This window comes from Anguilla rostrata, chromosome 18 (genome assembly GCF_018555375.3).
Source record: "Anguilla rostrata isolate EN2019 chromosome 18, ASM1855537v3, whole genome shotgun sequence".
In the NCBI taxonomy this organism is placed as follows: Eukaryota; Metazoa; Chordata; class Actinopteri; order Anguilliformes; family Anguillidae; genus Anguilla; species Anguilla rostrata.
Genome location: NC_057950.1, coordinates 3,078,442 through 3,105,992, shown reverse-complemented (window position 1 = coordinate 3,105,992; position 27,551 = coordinate 3,078,442). Strand labels below are relative to the sequence as shown.

At 47.5% G+C, this 27,551-nt stretch overlaps 1 protein-coding gene across 6 annotated transcripts in view; it reads left to right on the top strand.

Annotated features, from left to right (window-relative positions):
- wdfy4 (WDFY family member 4) overlaps nucleotides 1–27,551 on the top strand; it is a 95,779-nt gene that overhangs the window by 36,385 nt on the left and 31,843 nt on the right. For 2 of the 6 annotated variants that reach the window (XM_064318401.1, XM_064318400.1), the window contains exons 2-28: nucleotides 1,647–1,912; nucleotides 4,055–4,166; nucleotides 5,579–5,688; nucleotides 7,321–7,461; nucleotides 9,150–9,339; nucleotides 9,644–9,833; nucleotides 11,294–11,454; nucleotides 12,173–12,634; nucleotides 14,333–14,434; nucleotides 14,808–14,998; nucleotides 17,163–17,809; nucleotides 18,719–18,809; nucleotides 19,160–19,374; nucleotides 19,944–20,029; nucleotides 20,398–20,623; nucleotides 21,058–21,134; nucleotides 21,526–21,744; nucleotides 22,230–22,408; nucleotides 23,061–23,292; nucleotides 23,406–23,557; nucleotides 24,183–24,294; nucleotides 25,246–25,436; nucleotides 26,037–26,189; nucleotides 26,292–26,365; nucleotides 26,488–26,523; nucleotides 26,809–26,970; nucleotides 27,355–27,446. In XM_064318401.1, the coding sequence (XP_064174471.1) occupies nucleotides 1,697–1,912; nucleotides 4,055–4,166; nucleotides 5,579–5,688; nucleotides 7,321–7,461; nucleotides 9,150–9,339; nucleotides 9,644–9,833; nucleotides 11,294–11,454; nucleotides 12,173–12,634; nucleotides 14,333–14,434; nucleotides 14,808–14,998; nucleotides 17,163–17,809; nucleotides 18,719–18,809; nucleotides 19,160–19,374; nucleotides 19,944–20,029; nucleotides 20,398–20,623; nucleotides 21,058–21,134; nucleotides 21,526–21,744; nucleotides 22,230–22,408; nucleotides 23,061–23,292; nucleotides 23,406–23,557; nucleotides 24,183–24,294; nucleotides 25,246–25,436; nucleotides 26,037–26,189; nucleotides 26,292–26,365; nucleotides 26,488–26,523; nucleotides 26,809–26,970; nucleotides 27,355–27,446 (4,819 nt within the window). In that variant the 5' untranslated portion in view covers nucleotides 1,647–1,696. Of the gene's footprint in view, nucleotides 1–26; nucleotides 733–1,646; nucleotides 1,913–4,054; nucleotides 4,167–5,578; nucleotides 5,689–7,320; nucleotides 7,462–9,149; nucleotides 9,340–9,643; nucleotides 9,834–11,293; nucleotides 11,455–12,172; nucleotides 12,635–14,332; nucleotides 14,435–14,807; nucleotides 14,999–17,162; nucleotides 17,810–18,718; nucleotides 18,810–19,159; nucleotides 19,375–19,943; nucleotides 20,030–20,397; nucleotides 20,624–21,057; nucleotides 21,135–21,525; nucleotides 21,745–22,229; nucleotides 22,409–23,060; nucleotides 23,293–23,405; nucleotides 23,558–24,182; nucleotides 24,295–25,245; nucleotides 25,437–26,036; nucleotides 26,190–26,291; nucleotides 26,366–26,487; nucleotides 26,524–26,808; nucleotides 26,971–27,354; nucleotides 27,447–27,551 lie in introns of those variants that run through there. The other 4 variants (XM_064318402.1, XM_064318399.1, XM_064318404.1 and 1 more) reach the window with 4 other exon arrangements.

The following is a 27,551-nucleotide window of genomic DNA, read 5'->3' as shown; positions in this document are numbered from 1 at the left end:
TAGTAACCTACAGTATTGCATATTAAGAGCAAATGAACAGTACCAGGTAGTAACCATTGACTGTAACGCCGTTATGCAATTTACAAGTTTATCGAGCGCATGGGATATGCACGGAGAGTACTTCACAACTACGTGCGAAGACCACTTATAAATATAGGCTGGACGGCTGTTACCGTATCGAGGTGTAGCAGTTGTGTGGGGCAAAAATACGGGTTGCATGTATTATTAGGTTAAGCCACCACAATAGCCGCATACATGCGAACACAAGTTATGGATTTCGTTTGACTGAACTTCAAGAGGGGAGAGTACAGTTTCTTTTCGCTCTTTCCGACGTCTTGTGACAGTGTTAACAGGAACAGTTGTGCGAAAAGTTGCAATCGGAAACGGGCTATATGCGGAACGCTGCTTGGCAGTGGCTAAACATTTCAGCAAGCAAATTGCATCTAATTAAATCGGGGGGAGAGACGTCGAGAAAGACAACGAGCCAGTTCATTTACTTCTGCTTTTTCCCTAGGAAACATGAGGCACATGACTTGTTGCATCTGAAGCAAGACTTTAGCGTCGCTCGAAGTTCAGGCTGTTTCGCAGACTCAGTGATCAGTAATAAAGCAACCGGACAATACTCGTATCTGTTCCCCGGCAAGTTCTAACATGGGAGGGTAAAGCCAACTCCCCTATTCGACTGGACAGCGCTTCCGGAAATTTTAGGGCGAATTCCAGTGAGTCTCGCAGGTAGGCTACGTTTTGAACTCCTTTTTTGGTCGATTAACTGATTTCTAAATTCTGTTGTTTCAGTCCGTTTTGTTGCAAAAACTATTGCTTATTTGTCACCCGCCCCTGCGTTGCGGTAGCCGCGTGCTCAAAGCAGCTGTCAAGAGGATAGACTTGTTGCAATGCGGTGGTGAATGATGGCTGAAATGCTGTGAAAACAAAACTAATTTCTGACATGCGAAGCGATCAGATCGCTTTTAAAATTAAACAACAGTGTGTCTGTACAGAATGCGGGTGCCTGCTTAAAATCTTTCCGTTCTTACAGTTTGGATTATATGCTTACTTTAGTAGTCATGGAGTAGCCTTAAAACGGCTTTGTGTTACACAAGTGAGCCTTTATGCACCGAATGATTGTGTGAAATTTCAGGGGCAAGACCGCACTTGCTTTATTTAGGCAATGCATTACCGCTTAGAGCAAAGGGAGCTATTTTCTAGGAACAGATGTATCCCCCAAGCATCCCCCTTCCTTTAAAGCAACCCTCATGCTGTTGGGCATCACAAGATCACACCGAGGTCAAATGTGTTCAGCAGAATCTGACTGAGTGGTGTGAGGATCCCAGGAAGAGCTGTGTTAACAGGAAGCAGGAAGTTTCTGTAGCTGCTGAGTGATTCCCACAGCCACAAAATAGCTGCTTTTGAAAATACTCAGAAATAGAAAGGAACTGCACTATTGTTAATCTGTGTTAATCCAAAATCCCAGATTTAACGCACAATCCTGCTGTTTGTTCGGCAGCTAATTGTTGCTGGGTGGAAGCATGAGCTTCATTGAATTGCTGGGGATTTCAGGATTCCTCTAACCTGAAATTAAGGAAGTGATTTAGCCCAATGACGATGGCTGCTGCTGACATGCTTGCGTGTTGTTTTACTGCCGACAGCGCCCAAGATGCAAGGTTCTGCACCGTGACACGCTCCGTGTGCGGGGAACATGGACGAGAACGAGGCACAGATGGCGGGAGGGAGCGATTCGGGCAAGGCCTCGGGTGCTCCAGGGCCCAGAGGGGACGAAGTCCCCGGGGACCGGCCCGACAGTGGCTCTGTTTCGGCCCTTAGGAACCAGCTGGCCCTGCTGGAGAGGAACCGGCAGCGTCCAATCCGTGAGCGGGAAGACAACCTGCTCAACATTCTGCCACTTTTCATCGAGGTACCAAACATGTGTCAGTCACACTTATTAGAAGGGTCATGCATGGGTGAAAATACGCTTAATTGTGTATTAGAACACAAAATATGTTTAAAAAAAAAAAACACAAATGTATCTTCATATGTCAGTCATAATGGCAGTTGTGTATGGTGCTTTGCAGGTGGCACAGTACATTAAGCAAAAAAAAAAAAAAAGGCTAGAACTTGTATTACCGGTAAAATACATTCCAGGAAATACATATTTCAGATATGTTTAGCAGCCATTGCTGAGAGATTTTGGCCTGTGTTTGATGTTCTTGATACTTGCTGATTGAGCAGCTACAGCTAAGCGCAGGGCATTATTGGCACGATAAGGGAAGTCTTCGGTTCTTTGTGTGAGGGAGTGTGTGTGTGTGTGTGTTTGTATGAGAGACAGATTATGGCTGCTGTTTGCAGTCAGATTAAAATCATGGGGAGACACTGAACTCAGTTCAGATAGGAATGTCACAGCTTGCAGTGTAACGTAAGTGCATTCTACAGCAGTCTGGTTAAAACTGATTTCAGCACAGAGTGGCACAACCAACTGTGCTTAAACAGACAGGGCTAGTTTTCCCATGATTTTGTGTTGCTCTTTTATTTACTCTGGGGGTTATATCACTTGTGGTGGCACGTAGAACAGCCTATTGACCTTCCTTATAGTAGCACTGACTAAGCCTACTTCTCCAGATCACACTAATTCTATTCTTGCTTGGGTTATATCACTGTTACAACATTAAGTCCCCACGTAAGCTCAATCAGATCCTTGCTCAGATTTTCCTAGCCAACAATGTTCTACAGTTTGTTGCTGAAAAGAACATCTTTGCACCTCTCGACCTACCACTGCTCCTACTGCACCTACAGACATGTACCACTGCTCCTCCTGCTTCTGCAGACATGTTCCACTGCTCCCACACCTACAGACATGTACCACTGCTCCTCCTGCTCCTACAGACATGTACCACTGCTCCTCACGCACCTACAGACATGTACCACTGCTCCTCCTGCACCTACAGACATGTACCACTGCTCCTCACGCACCTACAGACATGTACAACTGCTCGTCCTGCTCCTACAGACATGTACCACTGCTCCTCCCACACACACAGACATGTACCACTGCTCCTCACACTCCTACAGACATGTACCACTGCTCCTCCTGCACCTACAGAAATGTACCACTGCTCCTGTTCCTACAGACATGTACCACTGCTCCTCCTGCTCCTACAGACATGTACCACTACTCCTCACACTCCTACAGACATGTACCACTGCTCCTCCTGCACCTACAGACATGTACCACTGCTCCTCCTGCTCCTACAGACATGTACCACTGCTCCTCCCACTCCTACAGAAAGGAGAAGCGAAACCCACATCTGTGCCTGTGTTATGAATAGGACGCTGTGCACTTTGAAACAGTTCTGCATTCACTGACCAATTCCGACTGCATTCTCTTGAGTTAAGTGCTCAATAGTAGGCGATAATATTCAGATTATGTCATCCGAACTTCCCGGACGATGAGTTGATATATGTAAACTTTTTGTGTCTTTCCATATGTATTCTGAAAAGAGGGAGAAAAAGATCTTGCTAGTTTGAGTGTGGGCTGTATCTTCAGCCTGTGAGTGACTGTGGGATACATTTGTCTTTCTCTCACTGTGGCAGGGTGGGATTAAGTCAGCCAGGGTTTCTTGCCATTAACGCCCCCCTGTCTGCTTGGCAGTCTCCTACAGGTTACTCATTGTTGTCACTGACAGATGTTCTTCTCTAGTTGGTGCTGGCTCTCCTGCAGAACTGTGTGGCCTGTAGGGTGTAAAATAGTCACTGGCTGTCCTGTAGTACTGTGTGGCCTGTATGGTGTAAAATAGTCACTGTCTCTCCTGTAGTACTGTGTGGCCTGTAGGGTGTAAAATAGTTACTGTCTCTCCTGTAACACTGTGTGTATTCTCCAGTACTGCATGTGTGTGTGTATTCTCCAGTATTGGATGTGTGTGTGTGTATTCTGCAGTGCTGAATTTGTGTGTTTATTCTCCAATGTTGAATGTGTGTGTGTGTATTCTCCAGTACTGGATGTCTGTGTGTGTATTCTGCGATGCTGAATTTGTGTGTGTGTGTTGTCCTCATCTTCCTTCAGCTGTTCCAGAGTGGTAATGCCGGAGAAGATTTGAACCTGCAGGTCTTAGCTGCACAGTCAGCAGAAATGGTGGTTTTCAGCATTCAGCAGAAATTGTCAGCGAAGCCTGCAGGTACGTCGTCCGGTTCCCTAAGTTAAGTCGTTGCTTATTGTCAAGACTAGTGTGCATCTCTGCATCAAACCTGGGGGTGCCTTTGTGTGTGCCATGAATGCTGTCTATAACTGCCATTTCTGTATCCATCTCACATCACTGGTGAGAAACTGAAACCCAGGAAATGAAACTAGTTGGCCAGAAAACATATTTATAAATCATACCAGACCTGAGGCCTGTGTTTTTTTTATCTCCAACTTAAGCGCTTTCCCTCAGGTTCTTTTGCAATTACTTTTTTTTTTTTTTTTCCTCCTGAAAGTTTTTATAAATGAGTTTCGAGCTGCAATGAGATTTGTTCTGTTAAAATTATTATGAATTCTTTAAAGAACAGCCCAGGGTGCAGTTCCAGTCCCTGGGCTGAGTTTCAGAAGGCCAGCAAGAACCACCCCCTTTCATGAGTTTTAAGTGCTGCTCATGTTTTCTCAGAATTTTTTAATCATTCCAGGTTCCCTGTGTGTTAGCCAGTCATAATGAGATTACGGCTGCGAATGCCTACACCAGGAGATGTCGGTACTTCTTTTTTTTAAGGAAGTGGGAAAGTTCTGTTTTTTCACGCTTGTTTGCGTCTTGTCTCGGTTTGATGTTGGAGGTCACTGCTCTTGTATGTTTTAGCGTGTCAGGTGTGTTTGCTGTTCTGTAGGGCATGTGACTACACAGACAGTCCCCAGCTGATTCAACAAATTAGGAACCTAGGCACGGACTCACATGTAAAAATTTGTTAAAACATTCTCGCATGGGAAACCATTTAGGACCAGTTTATAAAAATTTTGTTGGCTTGCTCAAGATTCATTGAGCTCCTGAAAAATAGCTGATGGTACTTCATGAAACTGTTTCTACTGTTGAAGACACAGCTCACTTTCAGTGTTTCAGCAGTAGCTTTTTGGGGCTATTAGTGCTTATTCTTGATGCAAAACTAAACCTAATAGGGACGCTGACCACTTCTCTAAATATAATCTCTGACCTTCCAGCCTTCCAAAAGAGGGAATCACTTTTGTTTTTTGCCATTTATTACAGATATCAGAGGTTGTCAAAACTTCTGCATTTTGTCTCTAATGTGATACGTTCTGGACATCACAGATTATATTACATTGAACACAGCTTTTCAGTTACAGTGGATGGAATACAGGCTGGAATTGAGTATACTTTCAAAAAAGTTTTTCTTGAGGACGTTACTTTTGTGCAGCCTGGTTGTTAAATTAAAAATAAAATAATTTTATTATTGAGCTGTACAGGGTGTTCCTCAGAGCTTGACTCAAAATTAAATTCTTCTGAGCTGTAAAATGTGTTTTCTGGGGGGGGGCTAAGTTTATCTCTGCTGTGTGTGGTGGTTTAGAGAAGAGAAAAAAGTGTTTTTTTTTTGTTTTGAACTGCAGAAGAGGCTCGCTTCGAAGTGGAGCAGTTTTTTCGCCGGAAAGCAGAAGTGAGAACGAGCAGAGGCTGGCTTCTGCTGCGCTGCCTCAGCTTGCTGTCTGCCGGCGACTCGGTGAGTGACCGCGCCGGTAACCCCGGCAACGCCGCCGCTGAATCCCGCCGGTTGACTCAGGCCAGAAGCGGCTCCGCGGTGCGTTTGGAAAAACACCGCCTTGCACAAGGGCCCCACGCGCGCAGATCAGCTGGCGGTTTGTTTGTGAGGCGACAGCGTTACGCGTTGGGGCAAGTTTGGGATGTGTGTAACTGTGGAGGCGGCCTTTGTCGTCCTCCCACGTGGATGAGTGATGTCATCGCTTAGTCACGGTTCCCTAAAAGGGCACACGCTGTAAGTGTGGCTGACTGATACACCCCTGGAGGAAATCCTGTTCAGCGCACATAAGCTTTACCCAGTTTAGGACAGGACATTGCGCAGCACCTAAAGATGTGCATTTTGACCTGTTTCTTTTTAAAATCACCGGTTATTATTTTTATTCAAATTTGGGATGATCCCATCTTGTCCCTGCAGTGTCCTCTGCAGATTTGGGAGCTCGCTGACTGGTACACGCTGTCCTCCACTACGTGTCTTTACCACGCATTTAGTCAGCTGAGGGGCACAGTCACTGCGTTGGGCAATGCTATGGCAATTAACTCGGTGTCCATGGGCTTTGAAAATCCTTGAAAATATTTTCATCCTGGGAAGTCACAGAGAAGCCATGGAAAGTAGAAAAACTATCACACTTTGAAAAGTCAGTGATTATGAAATTCGGCCACCTTACATACTAACCGTTTAGCCTCCCGTTACTTAGCAAATGGTAAATGGACTGCATTTATATAGTGCTTTTATCCAAAGTGCTTTACAATTGATGCTTCTCATTCACCAGAGCAGTTAGGGGTTAGGTGTCTTGCTCAGGGACACTCAGCGACACCCCCAGGGTGGGGATCGAACCGGCGACCCTACGACTGCTCTTACCTCCTGAGCTATGTTAGTATCAGGTCTTGGACTATCAGTGTGCTCGTAGTACTAACTGAGTGGCTCACTGGTCTGTACATTAATTTCAGTACTCGGTCCTCAGTGGCTGGAGACTGAAATGTGCCTCTTTGATGGCATGTTAGTTTGATAGCCTTGATGTTGCTGTACTGTAAATGTATGTAGGGCATCACTGAAGCAGACAGGCCCGGTACTAGATCTCAGATTTTATCAGTCCTGAGGTGGAAAAATTTGGGGAAAGGGCCTTAGGGAGTTTCTGATGAAATTGTTGAAGTGAGAAAGTGTTTTAGCAGGACGTTTCTGTTTAAAACATTCTAAATGTGCCGTCAAAGTTGCGGCAAACCTTGATATTAAACGAGCAACCGCAGTTTTAATACGAGCCACAAGTTGCTTGTTACACCGCCCAGAAAACATCTACCCCAGAGAACCAGAGCGAATTATGACTGATTTTATTTGTGTTTTTTATGAGATTAAGGTCTATTATGTAAGTATTAAATGTCTGGTTTATGTTAATGGTCTGATTTTAGAAATTTGAGTTGATTATGTTCATATTCACTACTCTTTTGTTATTTCACCCTTGTGCTTCTCTCTTTATTGTTTAGATATTGCACTTTTGGGTTCGGTTATGTGTTATTAAAGACCTATCTTACTGTGTCTTTGTATGTTCGTTTGGAAAGGTTGATTTAAAAAATGTTTTTTTGTGCTTTCGTATTCCAGGAAACGGTCGCGACCATCGTAAAGAGCGGGCTACCGGCCGCCCTGATAAAGTGCCTGTACCTGTTTGTGTCCTTACCCCCCCGAAAAGAGGGCGTGGGAGAGGAGGCAGCCCCGGACTCCTTCCAGGAAGTCTTCACCCAGGTAATCTTCCTCAGGTTTCATGGCATTCAGGAAGACCAAAGCACACTCCATTCAACTGCCCAGCCCTGTTCCTGGAGATCTGCTGTCCTGTAGGTTTTCACTCCAACCCAAAACAAAGCACACCTCATTCAACAGCTGGAGCAGGGCTGCCCAGCCCTGTTCCTGGAGATCTACCGTCCTGTAGCTTTTCACTCCAACCCAAAACAAAGCACACCTCATTCAACAGCTGGAGCAGGGCTGTCCAACCCTGTTCCTGGAGATATGCTGTCCTGCAGGTTTTCACTCCAACCCAAACAAAGCACACCTCATTCCACAGCTAGAGCAGGGCTGAGCAACCCTGTTCCTGGAGATCTACCGTCCTGTAGGTTTTCACCCAAACCCTAATTTGCCACATCTGATTCTACTACTTAGCAGCTCAACAAGATCTCTAGCTGTTGAATGAGGTGCGCTTTGTTAGGAGGTGGAGTGTAAACCTACAGGAGAGTAGATGGGAACAGGGTTGGGCAGCCCTGCTCTCTATATTAGTTGGCAGAGAGCAGAGAAGCTCTTGCTGTGCATGTGATTGTGACATCACTCAGTCATCTGTCTCTGGGTGAAGGAGGGATTGAAAAAGCTTTCTTTGATCCTCGTGTATGTCAACTTTCATGTAAAATGGACCAAAAAGCTCAACATTGATTTAAAAATGCGTAGTTTATGTGAATTATATCAAGAAGTCAGAAAGTTATTTCAAATGGCTTTAAAAATAAATTTTATTCATGTGTTTAAAGTGCAAATTATGCCCAAACTGTCAAATTTGAAAATAGAAGCTGGGAATTTTTAATGGGTTCCTCATGCAGTGAAAATCTGCTACCAGCTACTACCAAAGTCAATGAAACTGCCCGGTGATCCCAAAGAAACTGAAACTGAAGGCTGCTCCAGCACCACATGCTTTACTGGAACGGCAGTTGATATCCGGCTGATAGCTCACACACTGCAGTACCTGGTGGACCAGGCACCTGTGGTCTGGATCTGGAGCGGTCAGATGACACTCACCTGGTGGGTTCCAGCGTGCCATGCGTTCCAGGGGCAGCCTGGGGTAGAGAGCGCCCTGCCGAATTCACACAGCACACTGCACATGTGGCACGGGATTCTGCAGGTGTGATTGGACATTGGTAGACTGTGGCTCTGGTCAGGTGTGTTGGGATATTGGTAGACTGTAGCACCTTGGCCTGCTGATTGGCTGTCCTTGGGCATGTGCTGTTGCAGTGTTCAGCTTGCTTTTTGATTGGCTCTCCTTGTGGTAGGTGCTGCTGAAATGTTGACCGAGCTGCTGATTGGTTCTCTGTGTCGTGCTCCTGCATTGTTGAGCAAGCATGCTCATTGGTTCTCCTTGTGCTAGGTGCTCCTGCTGCTGTGCAGGTCGTGTTGATTGTGTGTTCTGATTGGCTGTCCTTGTGTCAGGTGCTCCTGCAGCTGTGCCGGCAGTGCTGATTGTGCATTCTGATTGGCTGTCCTTGTGCCAGGTGCTCCTGCAGCTGTGCCGGCAGTGTTGATCGTGCGTTCTGATTGGCTCTCCTTGTGTCAGGTGCTCCTGCAGTTGTGTTGGCAGTGTTGATCATGCGTTCTGATTGGCTCATGTTGTGCCAGGTGCTCCTGCAGCTGTGCAGTCAGTGTTGATTGTGCCTTCTGATTGGCTCTCCTTGTGCCAGGTGCTCCTGCAGTTGTGCAGGCAGGTGCAGTGCGTGGAGGAGGTGGTGGAGACGCAGGAGCTGCAGTGCCTGATCATCGCCCTCACCTCCCTGTGGGACCAGTGCAGCTCGGCGTGGAGACGACAAGCGTCAAGAGTCCTGAGGGCGGTTTCTGCTGCCCAGGCCAAGAACACTGTCCCCACACTGCAGGGTGAGTCACTGTCCCTACACTGCAGGGTGAGTCACTGTCCCCACACTGCAGGGTGAGTCACTGTCCCTACACTGCAGGGTGAGTCTTTTTATTTGTAGAGCTGTTTTCAGACATGGCTCACAAAGCACTATACCCAATAACAGGAAAGAATACAGACAACAAACGTGTCTAAAATCATTATATAAACATGTATAATAAACATTTTAAGATGTTATATAATGTTAAATGTGCATTTTTCTCAGTCCTCAGCGGTGACATTGATGCTCGTCTGTGTTCCCGCGTCCCGTTTCTTTGTGTGTTTCAGCGAAGAACTGTGTGAAGATCTGCATTCAGAACCTGCTGAAGATGCCGCCGCTGGTCCCCGGGCCCGTCCTGGCCGAGGTGGCTGTCAGCGTCTTCAGCTTCGTCCGCGACTCCTACCCCGGCGACCCGGCGCTCTTCCACGAGTTCGAGAACAACGAGGGGTACACCGTCCTGCAGATGATCATGTCCCGGCAAGTTACCCTCCTCGGGCCCGCTGAAAGAGGGACAGCACGCACACGCGTGTACAGATACACGGGACTGGGGCTCAGCACTCTCCAGCCTCTCTATGTGCATGTCAGATTCACATTTGGACCTCATTAAAAGCTGTTGTAAGGCATATAGAAAAAAATAAGTTTTTGGAAGAAGTATTTCAAAGCGCGTGTAAACGAACATGTTTAGTTGGATATACTGTAGCAAAAAACATAAAAGTGTGACAGATCTGACTTTTAAATGATGTCCATGAGCTTTGTTTTATTCTAGAAGCACTGTGTGTGCCTTCATTGGGAAGAGAAACGTGCTGCTTTGCAGTGCACATATTCAGATCTATTTCAGGAGATTTCCCTCATCATTCTGGTCTTAGTGTAGCCTGTTTTATTTAATAGTGAGTAATGATTAGTCATCTGATCTGTGGATTAAAGGGCCCAAATCACATTAGCAACGCTCACAGCCCCTCTGAAATACTGCTCCACTGAGCTGCTGGAAAATGCTGGAGTCTTCTCAGGGCTGCTGGGAAATGGAGTCTTCTCAGGATTGTGGGTCTGCTGTGCAATCAGAATGTATGACTGAGCAGCCTCGTTATCCCTTCGAAGTTAGCACAGTTGTTAGCATGTTTTACCTGAATAGGTTATTTGTCTTTTCTAACATGTAACAGTGCCTGGACCGGGAAGTGTTTGCACTTTCTGTGTGTCCTGCGCTCACTTCCTTCTCACTGTCATTACCGTAGTTAATGGTCACAGCTTCCTTGTTTAACAGGCCCTCTTGAACACACACACACATTGTCAATCTGCATTTTATGTAGTATAGGATAAAGTAAGATACAATAGAATAGCATAGAATTGCCCTTGAATGCAATTAGTCTTTTACATGTCAGTGAGCAATGGCAAAAATATAAGAGCTCTACTGGCAAAACACAGTATAACACAAAAAAATGAGTACCTGTATGACTAACACTTAAATTGTCCAGGGATTGTAAAATAACAGATGGTTCCATTCTTTTTAATTTGTTTATAGATATCATGTTTATGGATTATTTATGTGCTTTTGTATAAAATGCTAAACTGCACCTACAGCACCTGTATCCAGCAGCGGACCCAGCAATCCTGTGGTTTAGTGTTTAGCGCTGTGACCATGAAACCATACTCTGCCATATGCTGGTACAAAATATTTGCAATGGAGTTTGTTTGGAACTGAAAACCCTCTGTGATAGGTGTGAAAAGTATGAAAGCTCCCAGAACCATTTCGCTTGACAAAGAACCCTTGCACTAGATAGAGTTTCTCTGTGGAGACACGGAGGAGCCTTTTGGAACCCCCTCTTCTGAGAGTGTAATGAGGAGCTTGTTTTGGGGGGGGTCAGTGTGTGACTGCTCTCTCAGTTGACGGGGCAGCCGGTGAGGTTCAGCGGTGTGATTTTAACCCTTCGCTGTCCGTGCAGGTGTGAGGACGGGGTGACCGCGGCGGACGTCCCGGCGCTGGAGGACTTCCTGGGCCTGATCGCGTCGCTCACCCTGTGCGGGAGGGCGGAGCTCAAAGTGGCCGTGTGCATCAGCAACCCCCAGCCCCCGAGCTTCAAGTTCGACCCCGTCCTGACCAAAGGTACCTGCGACTGTACCCGGGATTATCCCATGTTTAACCCAGTCCTGGTAAATGGTAAATGGACTGCATTTATATAGCGCTTTTATCCAAAGCGCTTTAATTGATGCTTCTCATTCGCCAGAGCAGTTAGGGGTTAGGGGTTAGGTGTCGTGCTCAAGGACACTTCGACATGCCCAGGGCGGGGTTTGAACCGGCAACCCTCCGACTGCCAGACAATCGGTCTTACCTCCTGAGCTATGTCGCCCCTCCGTCCTGACCAAAGGTATCCGCGCGCGTGTAACCGGGATTATCCCCTCGTCCAGACCCCGTCCTTTGCCCACAGACAGGCCAGAGCCAGGCTAAAGGGAGGCCAATCCTAAGCCGTAAGAAACGCAGGGAATGACGGTTTGCGAAGGCCGGCGGCTAACCGCGTTAGCTCACGCGGCTTCCCGCCCTCTCCACCCTGTCATTTCTCAGGCACGGAATCCCCCCCCGGCCCCACTGCGCGGGTGAAGCATGACCTGCTCTGCCTCTGATTGGGTTTCACATCCCCCTCGTCTGATTTTGAAAAGGGCTTCCTGTTTTTGTATGATGCCGTGTGTGGGACTCCCGGCCACACTGTTAGCCTGGCATGGCTGGGATTCGATCGGTCGGGGTGGGAGGGGTTACGTCAATACATCGCTTGGCAACCCAGCGTACACGTGACCTTTGACACACTGCTCTCTCGCGCCCCCTGCAGGATCCGCGGTGAAGAACCTCACGGCGTTCCGGATCATGCAGACGTCCTTCCAGCGGTCGGAGAACCCGCACACCTGCTCCCAGATCCTGCTGGCCGTGCGCAACATCTGGACCTGGGACAAAGCCAACTTCTTCCTGCTGGAGTGGACCCTGCAGTCCCTGGCGCAGATGGCGGAGTGCGTGTGGCGCAAGCCCCCGGCCGCGCACGCCCTGTTCCTGCGCCTCCTGGAGACCGTGGTGCTGCGGCTGTCCTACATTCCGCACGAGGCGCTGCAGCAGGTGCAGGCGGCGTTCCGCCAGAAGGGCTCCGCCCCCTTCGTCGTGGCGACGCTGGCCAGCTTCCGCAGGCTGTGCGCGCGCTGCGGCCTGTTCGGCGAGGTGCTCTGCGACTCCGGCATGCTGGAGATGCTGCTCGCCGAGCTCCGCAAGCACGCCAAGGTCCTGAGGAAGGCCGGGGTGACAGGTGCGTCCCGCGTCGCCGCTCTGGCCCAGACTGGCCCCCGCCACCCCCCCTCCACCCCCCCGCCATCTTTAATCCCAGTAATCCTGGGCCTGTGTGCCTTTCACTATTTTACTATGTTAATGCCAGACATGGCTCAAGTATGTGCATGAAATACTTTAAATTACACACATTATACTCTATGGATGGAACATTTTATAGACTTAAAGTGGGATTTTCTGAAATGTCTGACCGAGAGGCAGAGGATGTTGGTATGATGCTAGTGCACGCTTTCAGAGCGTACTGACAGCTGATGGCGGGAGACAGAGTTCGGTAATAAGGCCACAAAACTAACGATCCAAAGAGACACTCTGACTCCAGAGAGGATTTCTTCATTAAACTGGAAAAAATCAGGAATAATCACATCCCTGAAGGCCCGCTCTCAGAATAGAGCTTGTAACGGTCACCCGAGCCCGATTTAAAAAGCCAACCAGAACCAGAGAGTTCAGGTCGGGACGGGTTCTGATTCTGACATTTTATATCGGGCTTGGTTCGGGCTTGGCTCTTTGGAGCTGGCCCTTTCATTTCTTGGCGCAAAACAGCATGCGAGCTGGATGGCAGCTGTAGGGAAGCTCGGCTAAGCTAAGCTATGAGAGTGACAGACTGAACGCCTCAGAGCAAGAGTTACAGTCAGGGGAGAATGAAGTGAGGCAGCCGCCTTTGAAAAAAACCGAGGTCTAGACAAACTTTTATTTTTGTGGGGGGGAGGGTCGAAATATGCAAATACTGTGATACCCAGTGTTGCCAGCTTTTGGGAGACAAATAAGCTAAGCAACCTCACTGTCAAAATCCATGCTGAAGCTAGCTCATGGCCTTGAATAATAATAATAACCACGAATATGAAAAGACAGGTCGGTCTTAAGATTTCCAAACAAATGACCAGATCTTTTAAAAATAAGTCCAAAGAAACCACAACTTCCCATTTTTACAAGTGACTTTGAAAAAATAAGCCCAAAATAAACCCCAAGTCGCTTATTAAGTGGATTTGGCAATTCTGGTGATGCCCTGCTTAAGTAGGCTACGGTAGCCGCAAAACAGGAACATCACCATCCTCGTGGTGTAACGCACCGTCCAATGATCCGACCCAGACGTGAGTTGCATTTTTCCAAATAGAATATCAGTGATACCCCAAAACCTGGGTACAGTATGCCTGCGGTACTGACACACTGAGGTCAGGCTCAGATCAGGTCAGGCTGTCAGAAAGCTACAGTACACAGGCTGGGGTCATCAGGCTTAGGCTGAAAGGAGTGGGGCTCTGGTGGTTTCGGCCTGAAATTTTTGGGCCCGTTTCAAGCTCTGTCTGAGAATTCAGTTATCATAGGCCCATGTGCCAACTCTGGTCTTGCATGTAAATGGCAGTCCTGAATCAACAGCAGAGGTTTCAGCAGTGAGTGCTGATGGATCAAACTGGCATTCCACAATGGGGAGAAAAATACGGAAATGCATAAAAATGTTTTTTTTTTATATGATGATAATAAAATAAGAATATTTTTGTTAAATCCTGGAACTGACTAATTTTTAGGGTGTACCCTCCCAACATTGCTTTGTTTGTCCCACGTCTGTATTGGTTGTCTGGGCAACAGACTGTAGGGTGCTTTCGTTCTGTTAACTCATCATCGCGTGCTTCATAAAAAGGTGGGACGAATTCTCGCCCTGTTCTAGGCACCAGCGGCCAGTCGAGTGACGGCGGCTCTGAGAAGGTCCTGGTCTCCAACATGCTGAAGTTGGTGGCCATCCTGGCGCAGAGATCGGTCAAAAACACGGGTGAGGATGATGGTGCTGGTGCAATACTGCCCTTCAGTGCACGCTGTTACGCTTCCTTTACAATTCACTTCACTTACATCGCTTATAGACACTGCTATAGAAAACCCTTTCTTAACTATGGGTTTTTGCCCAAATAAAGGTCAAGTTAACACTAGTCGCAGTGTTGGATTAGATGTATGTGTGAGAGTTGATCAAAATAATGCTGACTGGAACAATTAGAATGTAAAACCCTTGGAAACCAAAGTCTGTGTCGCCAAGGTTCATTTTCATATATTTACCATGTCCCTCCAGTCCCTTTCTTTGAGGTATATTATTGTGAAAGAAGGTGCATTGTAAAGGTTATTTAGTGATGATGTGCCTGGCTGTTTTTCAGTGTCTATAAGGGACCATGGGATGATCCCCTACATTAAGATCTTCCTGGACGAGCAGCAGTTTCGCGGCCCCACGCTGATCCTGCTGGAGCAGCTGTCCATCATAAACCCCGAGGAGTACATGAGCATCACCATCGGGGCGCTCTGCTCCTCCACCCACACCGAACTGGGGCTCAAACGGGACCTGCTGCAGGTACCCGAAAATCATTACACACACACACACACACACACACACACATACACACACACACACACAAACACACACACACACACACACACACACACACACACACACACACACACACACACAAAAACACAACGCACACACACACACACACACTCACACCCACCCACACACACACACACACGCAGAAACACACGCAGACACACAAGCACACACACACACACACACACACTCACACCCACCCACACACACACACACACACACCCACCCACATACGCACACGCACACACACGCACACACACACACACACACTCACACCCACCCACACACACTCACCCACCACACACCCACCCACACACACACACACACTCACACCCACACACACACACACACACCACACACACTCACACCCACCCACACACACCACACACACACACCACCCACACACACACACACACACACACACACACTCACACCCACCCACACACACACACACACGCACACACGCGCAGACACACACACACACACACACACACACTCACACACACGCACGCACACACACACAAAGCACAAAGCACGCTGACACAAACGCACACTATCACATACTCAATCGCGCACACTTACACCCACCCACACGCACACACGCACACACAAAGCACGCCCACACACTGACTCAAACGCACACTATTACATACTCAAGCGCGCACACTTACACACACTGTCACACACTCAAGCACACTCTCTTTTACTCACACACAAGCACACACCCACAGAACACACAAACGACTGACTTATACATAAATACACACGTACTCACACGCAAACTAGCGTGTCACAACAGATATGCGGTTCCCTTTTCTCTGGAGTCGTGGGTGAGTGGTTGTCCCGCACTTACAAAACAGACCTCAATTTAGAATTGAGGTTCTGTTCAGTGTATGTGTGATCCACAAAGTGACTGTGTTTATGTTCATTCTATTGTAAAAATAATTCATGTGATTATCTGCATCACAGCTGACCATCTGGAGTTCATTGAATCATTAAGTGATCGTTTCCCAGAACAGTTTACAACCCTTTTATCATCCGAGACGCCGCGCTTTTTATTTGAAGCTAAAATGCGAGTCTCCCAAAACCAGTTACACGTGCGGGCGTTCGGAAATTGATGCGCGATTTCGGCGCTTCCGTATCTAATTTTGATAAATCGTAACGCGTTTAAAAACGGGGAATGAGCCAGTGAATTTATTATCTCGGCCTCCGTGAGCCTGATTGCATTACGGACAAATTCAGATTGATTCGCTAATATACGTTTAGCCGTTAACTCGGCCCGGGATTGGATTACGCGCCCGGCCGCGCCCGCGCGGCGCGGCGAACATTACGAGCGATATCAAATCACGCGATGCGAAATAAACTCGATTAGGGCCTAACCGGGTTACCCGGCTACTGTACCGAGCCGCGCGTCCGGGCTTATGGATCTGAGCGCGAGAGAGCCGCCAACTCCGCCAGGACCGGACCGTAACTCGGTTAGCGGGCCCGGGACAATCGGATTCCCCCCCCCCCTGACCTCTTTGTGGAACGTGTCAGAGGCAGCCTGATTACTTCTGTTGGTGCTAATCGCATTTCGTCTCCCTTTATGACACGTTTACCTGCTTGATGTATTATCGCCTCAAATCGAATGAGGCTAATCTGATTCTTCCCAGACCTCAACAAAAAAAAAAAGTAATAGATATATTATTTAGTATTATTATTATTTTTTGTCTGATGTCGGAGCTTGCCTGCATTAAATGACCACGGAAACAGGAACATAATTCGAGGGTGGAATTAATTTTGAGCACACTGGGGTACCCCTCCTTTTTAAAATAACTCCAAAAATCAATCCATTGTCTGGCTGGTCTTTAAAGCCCAGCAAAACACATTTATACCTGTTATTTTCGTGCAGTAATGGCAATCGCATGTGGCATTTTTCAGTTTTAAAGTGAATACCAAATAATGTTCTACTTGGTTTTTTAGGTCTAATACAGATTTTCATAATTAATTTAATTATCTGTGTAAATGCATTCACTATGAATGTCTAGGAGAATCCACATTGCACATTACAGTGTAATGGCCGGTAGGGTACAGTATGTGTGTATTAAATGGTGGTAACCCGTGGCGTTTGCTCTGTCTGTGCGCTCCCCAGTCTGTGCTGAAGGTGCTGGAGAGCCCAAACTCCTGGAACGCCTTCCGGACTGCGGGGGGGTTCAACGGGGTGCTGTCCCTCCTGGTGGACATGGAGGGGGCCCTGCGGGCGCGGCCGGTGGGGGTGTGGGCCTCGCTCCACCCCGACCGCGTGTGGGAGCTCGTCCTGCTCAGCCTCACCGCCGTCGCCCTGGCCGTGCACCTCCACCCGGTCAACGCCCACTTCTTCCACACCACCGGGCAGCACGCCAAGATGGCCGACGCCCTCCTCCAGCTGGGCTGCTTCCGCGCGGACGGCGGCGGGGGGGCCGCGGAGGACGAGTCCGACCGCGAGCGCGAACTGGACCCCGACCGCCGCTGGAGCTTCCCCCAGTTCGTGGAGTTGGCGGAGACCTCCGGAGCCGGCCTGCCCCCCGCCTTCCGTGACTGCGTGCGGCTCCTCGCCTTCCTGGACCGCTTCGCCATGGGGACCCTGGTCGTCGTGGAGATTCCCGCCGGCCCGGAGGAGGAGGAGGAGGAGGATTCCGAGCTTCCGGAGAGCCCCTCGGCGGCGGAGTGGGATCGGGACGGTCCCGAGGAGGACTCCGTGGGGAGGACCCAGAGCTCTGCGAACAGCGCGCTGTCTGTAACCAGTGATCCTGGACGCAGGTACGACACCTGACCCCTGACCTCTGACCCCTCTGCAGGTCAGGTGATGCTGCTGCTTCATGACTGTAATAGCAAAACACACAGTGCATGTAGAAAGTAGGAGAACAAGGGCATTATGGGAACGGAACAGGAAGTAACTTCGTAAAGCATCAAGCTAAACAGTGGCAATGCATACATACAACAATAAAGCTGGACATAAAACAATGTACCCGGTATCAATATCAGCCTGGTATTTACTTAATTTCTTACTGCAGGCAAACCTGTCCTAATTGCATAGTAAACTTTTACAAGTAAGGACAAAAACATTACTGTATGAACTGTGAAAACTGTAGATATGATCTATGGGGAAGTCTATGCTAAAACCTTTTTCAGTGCACGCGCAGTACAGCGATATGCACATTTTTGGGCACGCCTGGTTGAATCGCATGTTTTGTTGAATCTTGAGACAAGTAAAACAGGGTACCAACTTAAACCTGAAATATTTCTGCTAATTTTATTGCACATTTACTATTTATTTGCTGAATTTCACAGTTTGGAAAAAAACAAACAAATGTGACACATGCAAAAGTGTGGGCACCCTGCCAGTCAATTCTTAGTATTCACACCTTCCAAACAGTTTTTTTGTAGCCAGCTAACAGTCTTTATATTCTTTAAGAATTTGTTTGCCACTTTTTCTTGCAGAACCTTTCTCGTTCAGAAATACTCTTGACCTTGTGCATATTGACTAACTTTAGTTAGCTTAGATTTGTTTTCGAACACATTAATACATTTTTGCATTACAGATTATATTGCATTTCATAGCCAGTGCCGATGGGTTCTGAAACGCGGAACTTCACATTTCTGCTGAACCCTTTAATCCCTGGACAAGCCAAACGGTCACATCTTTACTGTCAGTGTTTTCCTTCTCAGGTCTGCCTTTGATCAGACGATCGTTCACCCTGGGGCTGTTTGCGTTATTATGACTCTCCTCCCCAAAATAACCAGCCTCAAACACACACAGGTACGTACTCTCTTTAACAGGTGCCCCTGGGTTTGACAGCATCAAATTCCTTTTCCTGGACACATTGCAGTTTTAAATCCCACACGTTTTGGTAACTTTGAAGTATAAGTGTTAGTTTTATCAATAAAATATTCTGGATTCCATGCAAAAGCTCATCCTATTGCAATAATGCACTGAAAGTGAAATATTAATATTAGAAAATCCAGAGAAGTGAAGATTTTTAAGACACCAGATCTTTGCCGATGGCTTTTGTAAGGGTGCGCTGCTTTGCTGTGCTGTTTGTGGCCCCTATTATGACATCATAATTCACGCATTCCGCGGTGACCTCTGAACCCGCCGTCTGCTCCTAGCTGGTTGCCGAGCTGCAGTTGGCCGTGGCCAATCACGTGCAGTCCCTGGTGAAGTCCGAGCGGAACCGGCAGATCATGTGCGAGGCGGGTCTGCTGCTGGTGCTGCTGGTGCACTGCGAGGCCATCCTGCTCTCCAGCGCCCACCCCCTCCACCTGCCCGTGGTGCGCGTGTTCGAGAAGCTGGCGTCTCAGTCCATCGACCCCCCCTCGCTCAGGTCAGCCGAGCCCCAGCGAACGCGCTTCCGTTTCACCGCGACGTTACGTTTCCTGTTCAGAGCTGACTCATGTGGGTCCTGGGTTTGTGTGCTGCTAATTGTTATTAACTGCTCAGCACCCCTACGACACCAAGGTGTGAAGAGTACCAAATACAACTACGGTAATGAAGCAAATAATCACGTAAGCTTTGATTGAGCTTTTGACATGACATGACATGACATGACATAATGACAAGAACAGGCCATTCAGCCCAACATTGCTCGCCATTTTCCTGACTAAATTAGTGCTCTGATTACCTACAGTAATACATAGTATCTAACACTGTATCAAGCCTAGTCTTGGAAATCCCCAGAGTTTCTGCCTCTAGTACGTGACCTGGCAGGCTTTTATGTAGTCTGAACATAACAGACAGATTTTTTCTTCCTTGTTTTTGTATTTTGTTGCGTGTCCTTGGACATATTGATGTGAAGAGTGTTCTATATAATTATTATAATGTTGATTGATTGATTAATTAATTGATTATCAATAGTGGATGTCAGTGATGAAACGCTGGTTCCTCTCCCACCAGAAAGTTCCTGTGCCTGGGGAATCCGTTCATGTGTGGTGCCGAAAATGCCCCCCCTCCTCAGCTAAAAACAGACGCGTCAAATGGTGGTAATAATAATAATAATAATATATGTATATTTCTTGCATGATGCATGATAAAGCCAGCACAGCAAGATAAAGGTTAAGAAGCGTATGCAGTTGATAGGTGAGTTTTGGCTTGTAGAAATGCTGATAGTTTGGGAGTCTTTAACTGATCCTTTTAACTGATGACAGTAGCAGGAAAAACCTGCTTTTGTGATCAGACGGTGTTTATGGGATTCCCCATGAAATACCTTTTTCCTTCCTCTGTCTTCGATCAGATTGTGTCAGACGTGTGTTAAGTCAGGTCAATACAGGGTATAATTTAGATATGTTTGGAGAACAGTTTTTTATTCGACTACTTTCCTGTGATGAGTTTTATGTGTTTTTGTTTTCAGGGCACGGCGCCGGTGTGACCGACGTCCCCGCCGGTCAGGAGAGGAAGCCGCCGAACAGGGAGCTGAAGCATAGCTTCAGTCTGCTGAACCACTCCGCCGGGTTCAGGGTTCCCCACCACCGGACCGTCAGCCTCGTCTCCATGACGTCGCCCCGCAGCCTGAGGCCGCACAAACTGTCCGTGTCGCCGTCCTTCGTGGAATTCGACATGAGCGACAGCGGTTTTGGGTACGACAGTTTGCGCTATTTTTATATTTAAGCGTTGTTTTTTACCCCCCATAGTGCTACATTTTGTATAAATGTTTTTATACAAAAATTTTGTGGTCCCTATCGTAAAGGACATTGGGCTGTAGTTTTGAATCACTGCTCCAATTATGTCCGACTAAGTGTGAATTGAGATGTAATTCTGGAAGAATTGCTCACTCTGGCGTGTCACCACCAGTGGGTAGCGATCACCTGGGTGCTGCAAGGCAGCCATTTTACACCACAACACTCTCCACATATCACCTGGCCTGGAGAGGAACGGAACCTCTCTGGTTAAACATGGTTAGAATAGCAGAACTACTTGAGCATCCTGATGACAGTTTTTAATGCAGGGTTTCAGCTGAATAGATCTGTTTATTGACCTTCACTTCTGGCTTCACACCGCCTTTGTGTTGTAGGTGTCTCTTCCTTCCCTCGTTAGCCACAGTGAAGGGGGTCGGTGCGGACTCCATCTCTACCGGAGGCGTTGGCTGTGGTAAGGGCTTCCATTCGGCTTTGCAGCATGTTGCATTTTTACTGATCTTACAGTAGCTTTGCTTATCAAGAAGGGTCGCGTGACTTAAAAAAATAAGTTTATGATGTGCAATGTGAGTAACATGAGTGATGTGTGTAATAAGAGTAAAGTGAGTGATGGGTGTAATTGGATTAAATGTATGTAATATGAGTAATGTAAGTAATAATAGTAATGTATGTAATATGAGTACTGTGTGTAATGAGAGTAATGTGAGTAAAGTTATTAATATGAGTAATGTGAGTAATAATAGTGATGTGAGTAATGTATGTAATATGAGTTCTGTGTGTAATAAGAGTATTGTGATAGTAATGCTCCAGTAATGTTTCTCCCTCTTCCCCTCACCGCTCCCCAGACTGCCGTGGCTTCCCCCCCTCGGCTGGCCTGTCCTTCTCCTGCTGGTTCCTGATCAGCCGGTTCAGCTCGGCCTGCGACTCGCACCCGATCCGGCTGCTGACCGTGGTGCGCCACATGTCCCGTGCCGAGCAGCAGTTCGTCTGTCTGTCCATCTGCGTCACCGCCCCCGACGGCTGCCTGGTCATCAGCACCGAGGAGGAGGCCTATCAGTTCCTCGGTACTCCCCCAGGGGGCGCTCACTCTTCTCACTTTCCCAACTCTTAGTTTAACCTGTCGTTTCGTAACTGAATAGAGATTCAGATCTCTTTATGAGGTTCGTGTCTCTTCATGTGGCTTCCTCATACCGTTTGCTTATCACTGAAAACAATCGGTGATTATGTGTGAGAAACAAAAAGGCCGCGTTTGCCATGGGCAATAAATAGACCCTGTGAACTGTGGGATTTCCCCCCCCCACCCCCGTATAAAGTTAAATTTGTATGATTTTTTTTTTTAAAGAACAGCAGTGAAAGTATCATTTCTGGTGACTTCAAAGGGGAAAATATTTCACACTACTGATCTGCATATCCTAACCACAACATAAAATCCCCATCTTTATTATATTAACTTTTTTTTCTCACGTCACCTCCCTACACCTCCCCCCCCCCCGCCTAAACACTGAGTACTGAGGCCTCTGTACGGTCTGATGTGGTTTTCTGGCATTAGATGCGATGGAGCCAGAAGTGCCCACGCCCACCACCCTTCCGTCTGCGGTCCCGTTCAAATGTGCCAAGCACCTCGTGCCCGACCAGTGGCACCACCTCACCGTCACCCTCGCCAAGGACATCAAGAAGAGCTGCCTCGTCACCGCCTACCTGAACGGCAAGATGTTCGGCTCCGCAAAGGTTGGCTGATCCACGTTCAGTGTGTCTGATGCTCCTTTCTGGGGAAGAAAATACAGGATCGGAGTGTCTGTTTGGACAAACCAGGCACTTCTAAGTTCGTTTTGTTTGGGTCGTTTCGTGATAAACATGCTCTGGGGTACTTGAGGTGCAGAACTGAAAGTAGTAGCTGTGGTAGTATTGGGATACTAGTGGAGTGGCAGACTGTTGCTATGGTGAGGTAGCAATATTGCTATATAGTGAGCTAGTTAATCCTAGCAGTCTCTCTTGCATCCACTGGGGTTAGTTGGCTGAATTCCCCATATTTGGAAATCAGATGTGATACATAGTTAGTAGATATTTCATAACCGCCACTAGTTTTAAGTTGTCTAGTCTATTTGTTATATAGCAGGGTTGCTAGATACAGTGCTGTTGTGCTTGCAAGCTGTGCTCTACCTAGCTTAGTATGGCTGCATTGGGCTTAGGCAGAAAGATTGTTTTAACTGTTTTAACCGACTATTTATCTAATTGCCATTTATTATTAGAAAAATCCCAAGACCAATATAACAAGCTGATGATAAAAAATGATTGGATATTTCAAATCGGGGAGAAAAGGAGAATGCTTGATTGGCATGTATGTTCACAGTACTGGCTGTGTCCTTCTCCCGTCTGACAGATGAAGTACATCCAGCCCTTTCCCGGGCAGTGCGTCTCCATGGATCCCACTGCAGTCGTCGACGTGTGTGGGATCATCGGCACGCCGTCGCTGTGGAAACGGCAGGCGTCTCTGATCTGGCGGGTGGGGCCCGCGTACCTGTGGGAGGAGGCCGTGACCTCGGAGTCCGTGGAGGTCATGTACAGCCAGGGCACCAAGTACCTGGGGAACTACCTGTCTGTGTCTCTGCCAGGTGCGTCTCTCCACCTGCCTCACTGAATCTGAAAGGGAAACCACGCCCCCTTTCAGTGTTATGGCTGTTCTTTAATAATTTGTTTAATGCTGTGTTTCTGATGGACGTTTCAGCCGATGGTGCCAGCAGCGTCGCGTCCCCTATCAGAATCATCCCGGAGGAAAGGATTTCGTTTGGGATCAATCCTGCCGTGTCCACCGTAACCACGGTATCCGAGATCCGAGACCAGTACAACGAGGTGGACTGCCGCCTCATTGCCAAAGAGGTTGGACATTCCTCTGTGTTTTTTTGTTTTTTTTTTTTACCAAAAAAGTGAAATACAACTATGGATTTTGCTGAGATAGTATATGTGTGGTCAGAATGAAACTTTTATGATTTTTAACTTTTTCTTGAAAATGTTGAGTTTACCGTACCACAATCTTACTTACTTAAGCTTACTTGTTCTCATGTGCCTATTCCTCTTAGTTTTGACTTCTTAGGTTATTTATTTATTAATTTCTATTTTTTATTTTTTATTTTTGTAAAGCGCCCTGGGATGTACGCATGAAGAGCGCTATATAAGAGCTTATTATATTGCATTGTATTGTGATCATGTATTTTTAGATGTTAGATTTCAGTATGAACTGTTCTCGGCAACATAAGTGTTGAAAAAGAACCCCAGTGAATGTGTTTCGTTAGACTCACAGCACCATACTGAAATGTCATAAATATTTGCGCTTATATACACACACAATACATAACTGTGTGATACACTCAAACAAACTGTTACTCTGGGTTTTATTTCCTTATGAAACGACCCTAGGCCATGTTCATTCTCTTGTTTCAGACAGGTGGGGGATTCCTTAACACAGCTTAACACAGTGACTCCCGTTTCCTGGTTTCTCTTTCAGATGGGAATCACTTCGCGGGATAACTGCACCCCGGTGTTCCTGGTCCGAAACGTGGCCCAGCACCTCAGCGGGACCTCTCGCACCATCGGCGCCGCCCTGGTGGGCCGTTTCGGTAATGCCGCGCAGCCGTGCGTCGTGAGGAGTTCCGGATGTTTCCGTCACGCCTGCATATTTTATCGTCTACGTCAGACTCTGAAACATGTGCTGCGTAAGGCTTGGAGCTTGACCTCTTGATCTGAGGATTATGGGTTCAGATCATGGCAAGACTCGGCCAGTAATTTGCTTGAGCCGGGTATTAGGTATTGGGCTCAGTTTTACCAGTAAATATCCAGCTGTATAAATGAGTCGCTGAAGATTATGGGCAGAGGTTGACGTAAGTGGTGTGCAAGCACTGTAGCGTTCATGGCGAAGAGATTACAGTGCGAGGCACTTTTATGTTCCAACAAAGTGCGTACCTAAAAATAGGTACACGTTTGTTCCATTATGACAAAATTGCTGCACGTTTTCATATTTTTTGCATGGATGCGTACTTATGTCAACCCCTGACTTGTCTTACTGTACTTTGCAAAAAGAGAATATTTAGTGCTACAATGACCAGTCCTGCCTAGGCTAATGATTATTTGTATTAGTGTGGCTCTCAGTACTGGCATGTTTTTTTTGTTTCAGTGACCTGAGGGCTAGATTAAAAATAGAAAGGTCTGTTGGTGCTCCTCATTGCACAACAGCTGTGAATGCTGTGCACTCCATATTAAAAAATGATTCACTGAAATATTAATGACAAGCACGTTACTGCACAGGCATGCCCAAATAGTAAGCACAGTTTGCGAGTACAATAATATCTCACATTTCAGTCTTTTAAAACCAAAAACAAGACTTGGTGTCGTGTTGTCTTCAAATGTCGGATTTGCTCTTTTTGTTAACAAACCCAAGTCGACATTATCTAGGCATCATCAGCGAACAAATACTGTACGTGTCCAGGACGCCTCAAACCCAGGTCTTTGCCTAGCCGCAGGGCTAACGCGCACTGCGTCTCTCTCGTGTCTTCGTCCGTGGCGTCTCTCAGGGGTCAGGACGTTCGTGTCCAGCAGCGCCGCCGACAGCTTCCTGTACATCGGCGGGCCCGCGGTCGTCCTCAGCCTGGTGGCCATGGCGACGGACGACAGCTCGCTGTACGCCGCCGCCAAGGTTCTGCTGTCGGTGCTGAGCACCAGCCCCAGGGTGGAGCGGGAGATGAGCAGGACCGACGGGTATAAGGTATCGCCACCCTGCGACACTGCTGCACTAACACTAACACTAACCCTAACCCTTACCTTGCCTAACCCCTAACCCTTACCCTAACCCTAACCCTTACCCCTACCCTAACCCTTACCCTTACCCTTACCACAGCGTGGAGCAAAAGATAAACAGGAGCGACGGTTATAAGGTATCGCTACCTTGAGACACTGCTGCACTAACCCTAACCTGAGCCCTAACCCTAACCCTTACCCTATAACTTAACGTTACTGGAGATTGCCTATCACCGCTTTAACTGTGCAGGTTCCCCCTGGTGGCCAGCTCAGGCACAAGCAGACTTTGATTGCACTGTAGCTACATGCTAATGAGGTTCCATTATGTAGATGCCTGTGAGGATTATTACTAGTGCTGCTGAATGCCAGCACCTCCAACACGCCGATCAGTAACAGCACTTTGCCATGTACTGGGATTATTCTTTTTATGATTGTGGTGATGATACAGGGAGATACAGATTCAGAGTTCAGTTTGAGCCGTAGTCAGCTTGGTCACGGGTGCTCCAGGGTTATAGCTGTGCTGGGTGTTTAGCTGCGTGGGGGTTGATGGGTAATTTCCTCTGTGCAGTTGCTAGCCTTCCTCCTGAAGACGAAGTCCCAGCTGATCAGCCACAGAACATTCCAGCTCATCCTGGCCATCGTGGGAACCATGGAGCTGGGGAGCGGTTCCGTCTACGTGCAGAACCTCAGTGCCTTCCGGGACATTCTCTGTGACTTGGAGGTGAGCTTTCTGATTGGCCGGGGTAGGGATATCACAAACGCCCAAATGCCTTAATCCAGATTTGTGTGTGTCACTGAGGAGCCGTTCCGTTTTTTCTTCCAGGTGTGGCAGAACGCTCCCGATAACCTCAACCTGCTGGTTTTAAACCATTTTGCTGACATTCTGAAATCATCGAGGTACGTCTTATGGCTGAACCCAATGTGCTGTACAAATCATCACGCTACTGCCTTACCCTGCAACCTGCAACCCTGCTTCTAACTGATTGGACTGACCACTTCTTATATTACCTGCGTTTCAGGCTAGCTGCTGTTTGGATTCATTTTAATGTTCTCAGGTCTCTGCTGTGATTGGTGCTCTCTTCCCTTCACTCTGATGTGATTGGTGCTCTGTTTAATTCACTCTGCTGTAATTGGCGCTCTCTTCCCCTCACTCTGCTGTGATTGGTCCTCTCTTCCCCTTCACACTGCTGTGATTGGTGCTCTCTCCCCCTCACTCTGCTGTGATTGGTGCTCTCTTCCCCTTCACACTGCTGTGATTGGTGCTCTCTCCCCCTCACTCTGCTGTGATTGGTGCTCTCTCCCCCTCACTCTGCTGTGATTGGTGCTCTCCTTCCCTCCAGTCGTGACGGGCGGAACGCGGAGGTCTTGCACGGCCTTGGTGTGACGACAAAGCTGCTCTTTCTGCTGAACGAGCCCACTCTGACGTGCCATAAAACCCGCCTCATCTCCTCCATCCTCAGACAGCTGCTCCATGGCTTCTTCAACACAAAGGACATCTGCAGGTAGCAAGGCTGCTTGGATTGGGTGTAATACCTTAATTAGGTCTGGATTCAATCTTACCTGCACTTTAGCCCAATTGAATTTTCTGCAGTGTTTCTTTTATGACATCATGTGATTGGCGGTGACTGAAATGAGTTAAAGATGTCATACATACAAAAAGGCTAAACTTCATTGTACAAAAGTACATTGGACGAATCACAGTGCAGTTGGTTTGAGTCTTTTGTATTTATGTTTTTATAACTCAAGTAGTGAGTGAGTGTAGTTTGTAAACTGTTGGCAGGCAGGCATTTAAAAAGCTGCACTGTGTGTGTGTGTGTGCGTGTGCGTGCGTGTGCGTGCGTGTGCGTGCGTGTGCATGCGTGTGTGTGTGTGCATTATCCCTGCAGGCTCGGGCTGTTCCTGGTTTACACACTGCTGCCTCCTTCCCTGAATGAGAACAGCATTTTCTCCGGCATCATCTTTGATGTCTCTTTCCAAGGTGAGAACTATAGTCCAGGCAGTATAAACTTTCAGGAATTTCCTTTTCACAAAACTCAGGCAATAGAAAATATTTAAACGCTTTTCACACTTTAAAACAGAGAAA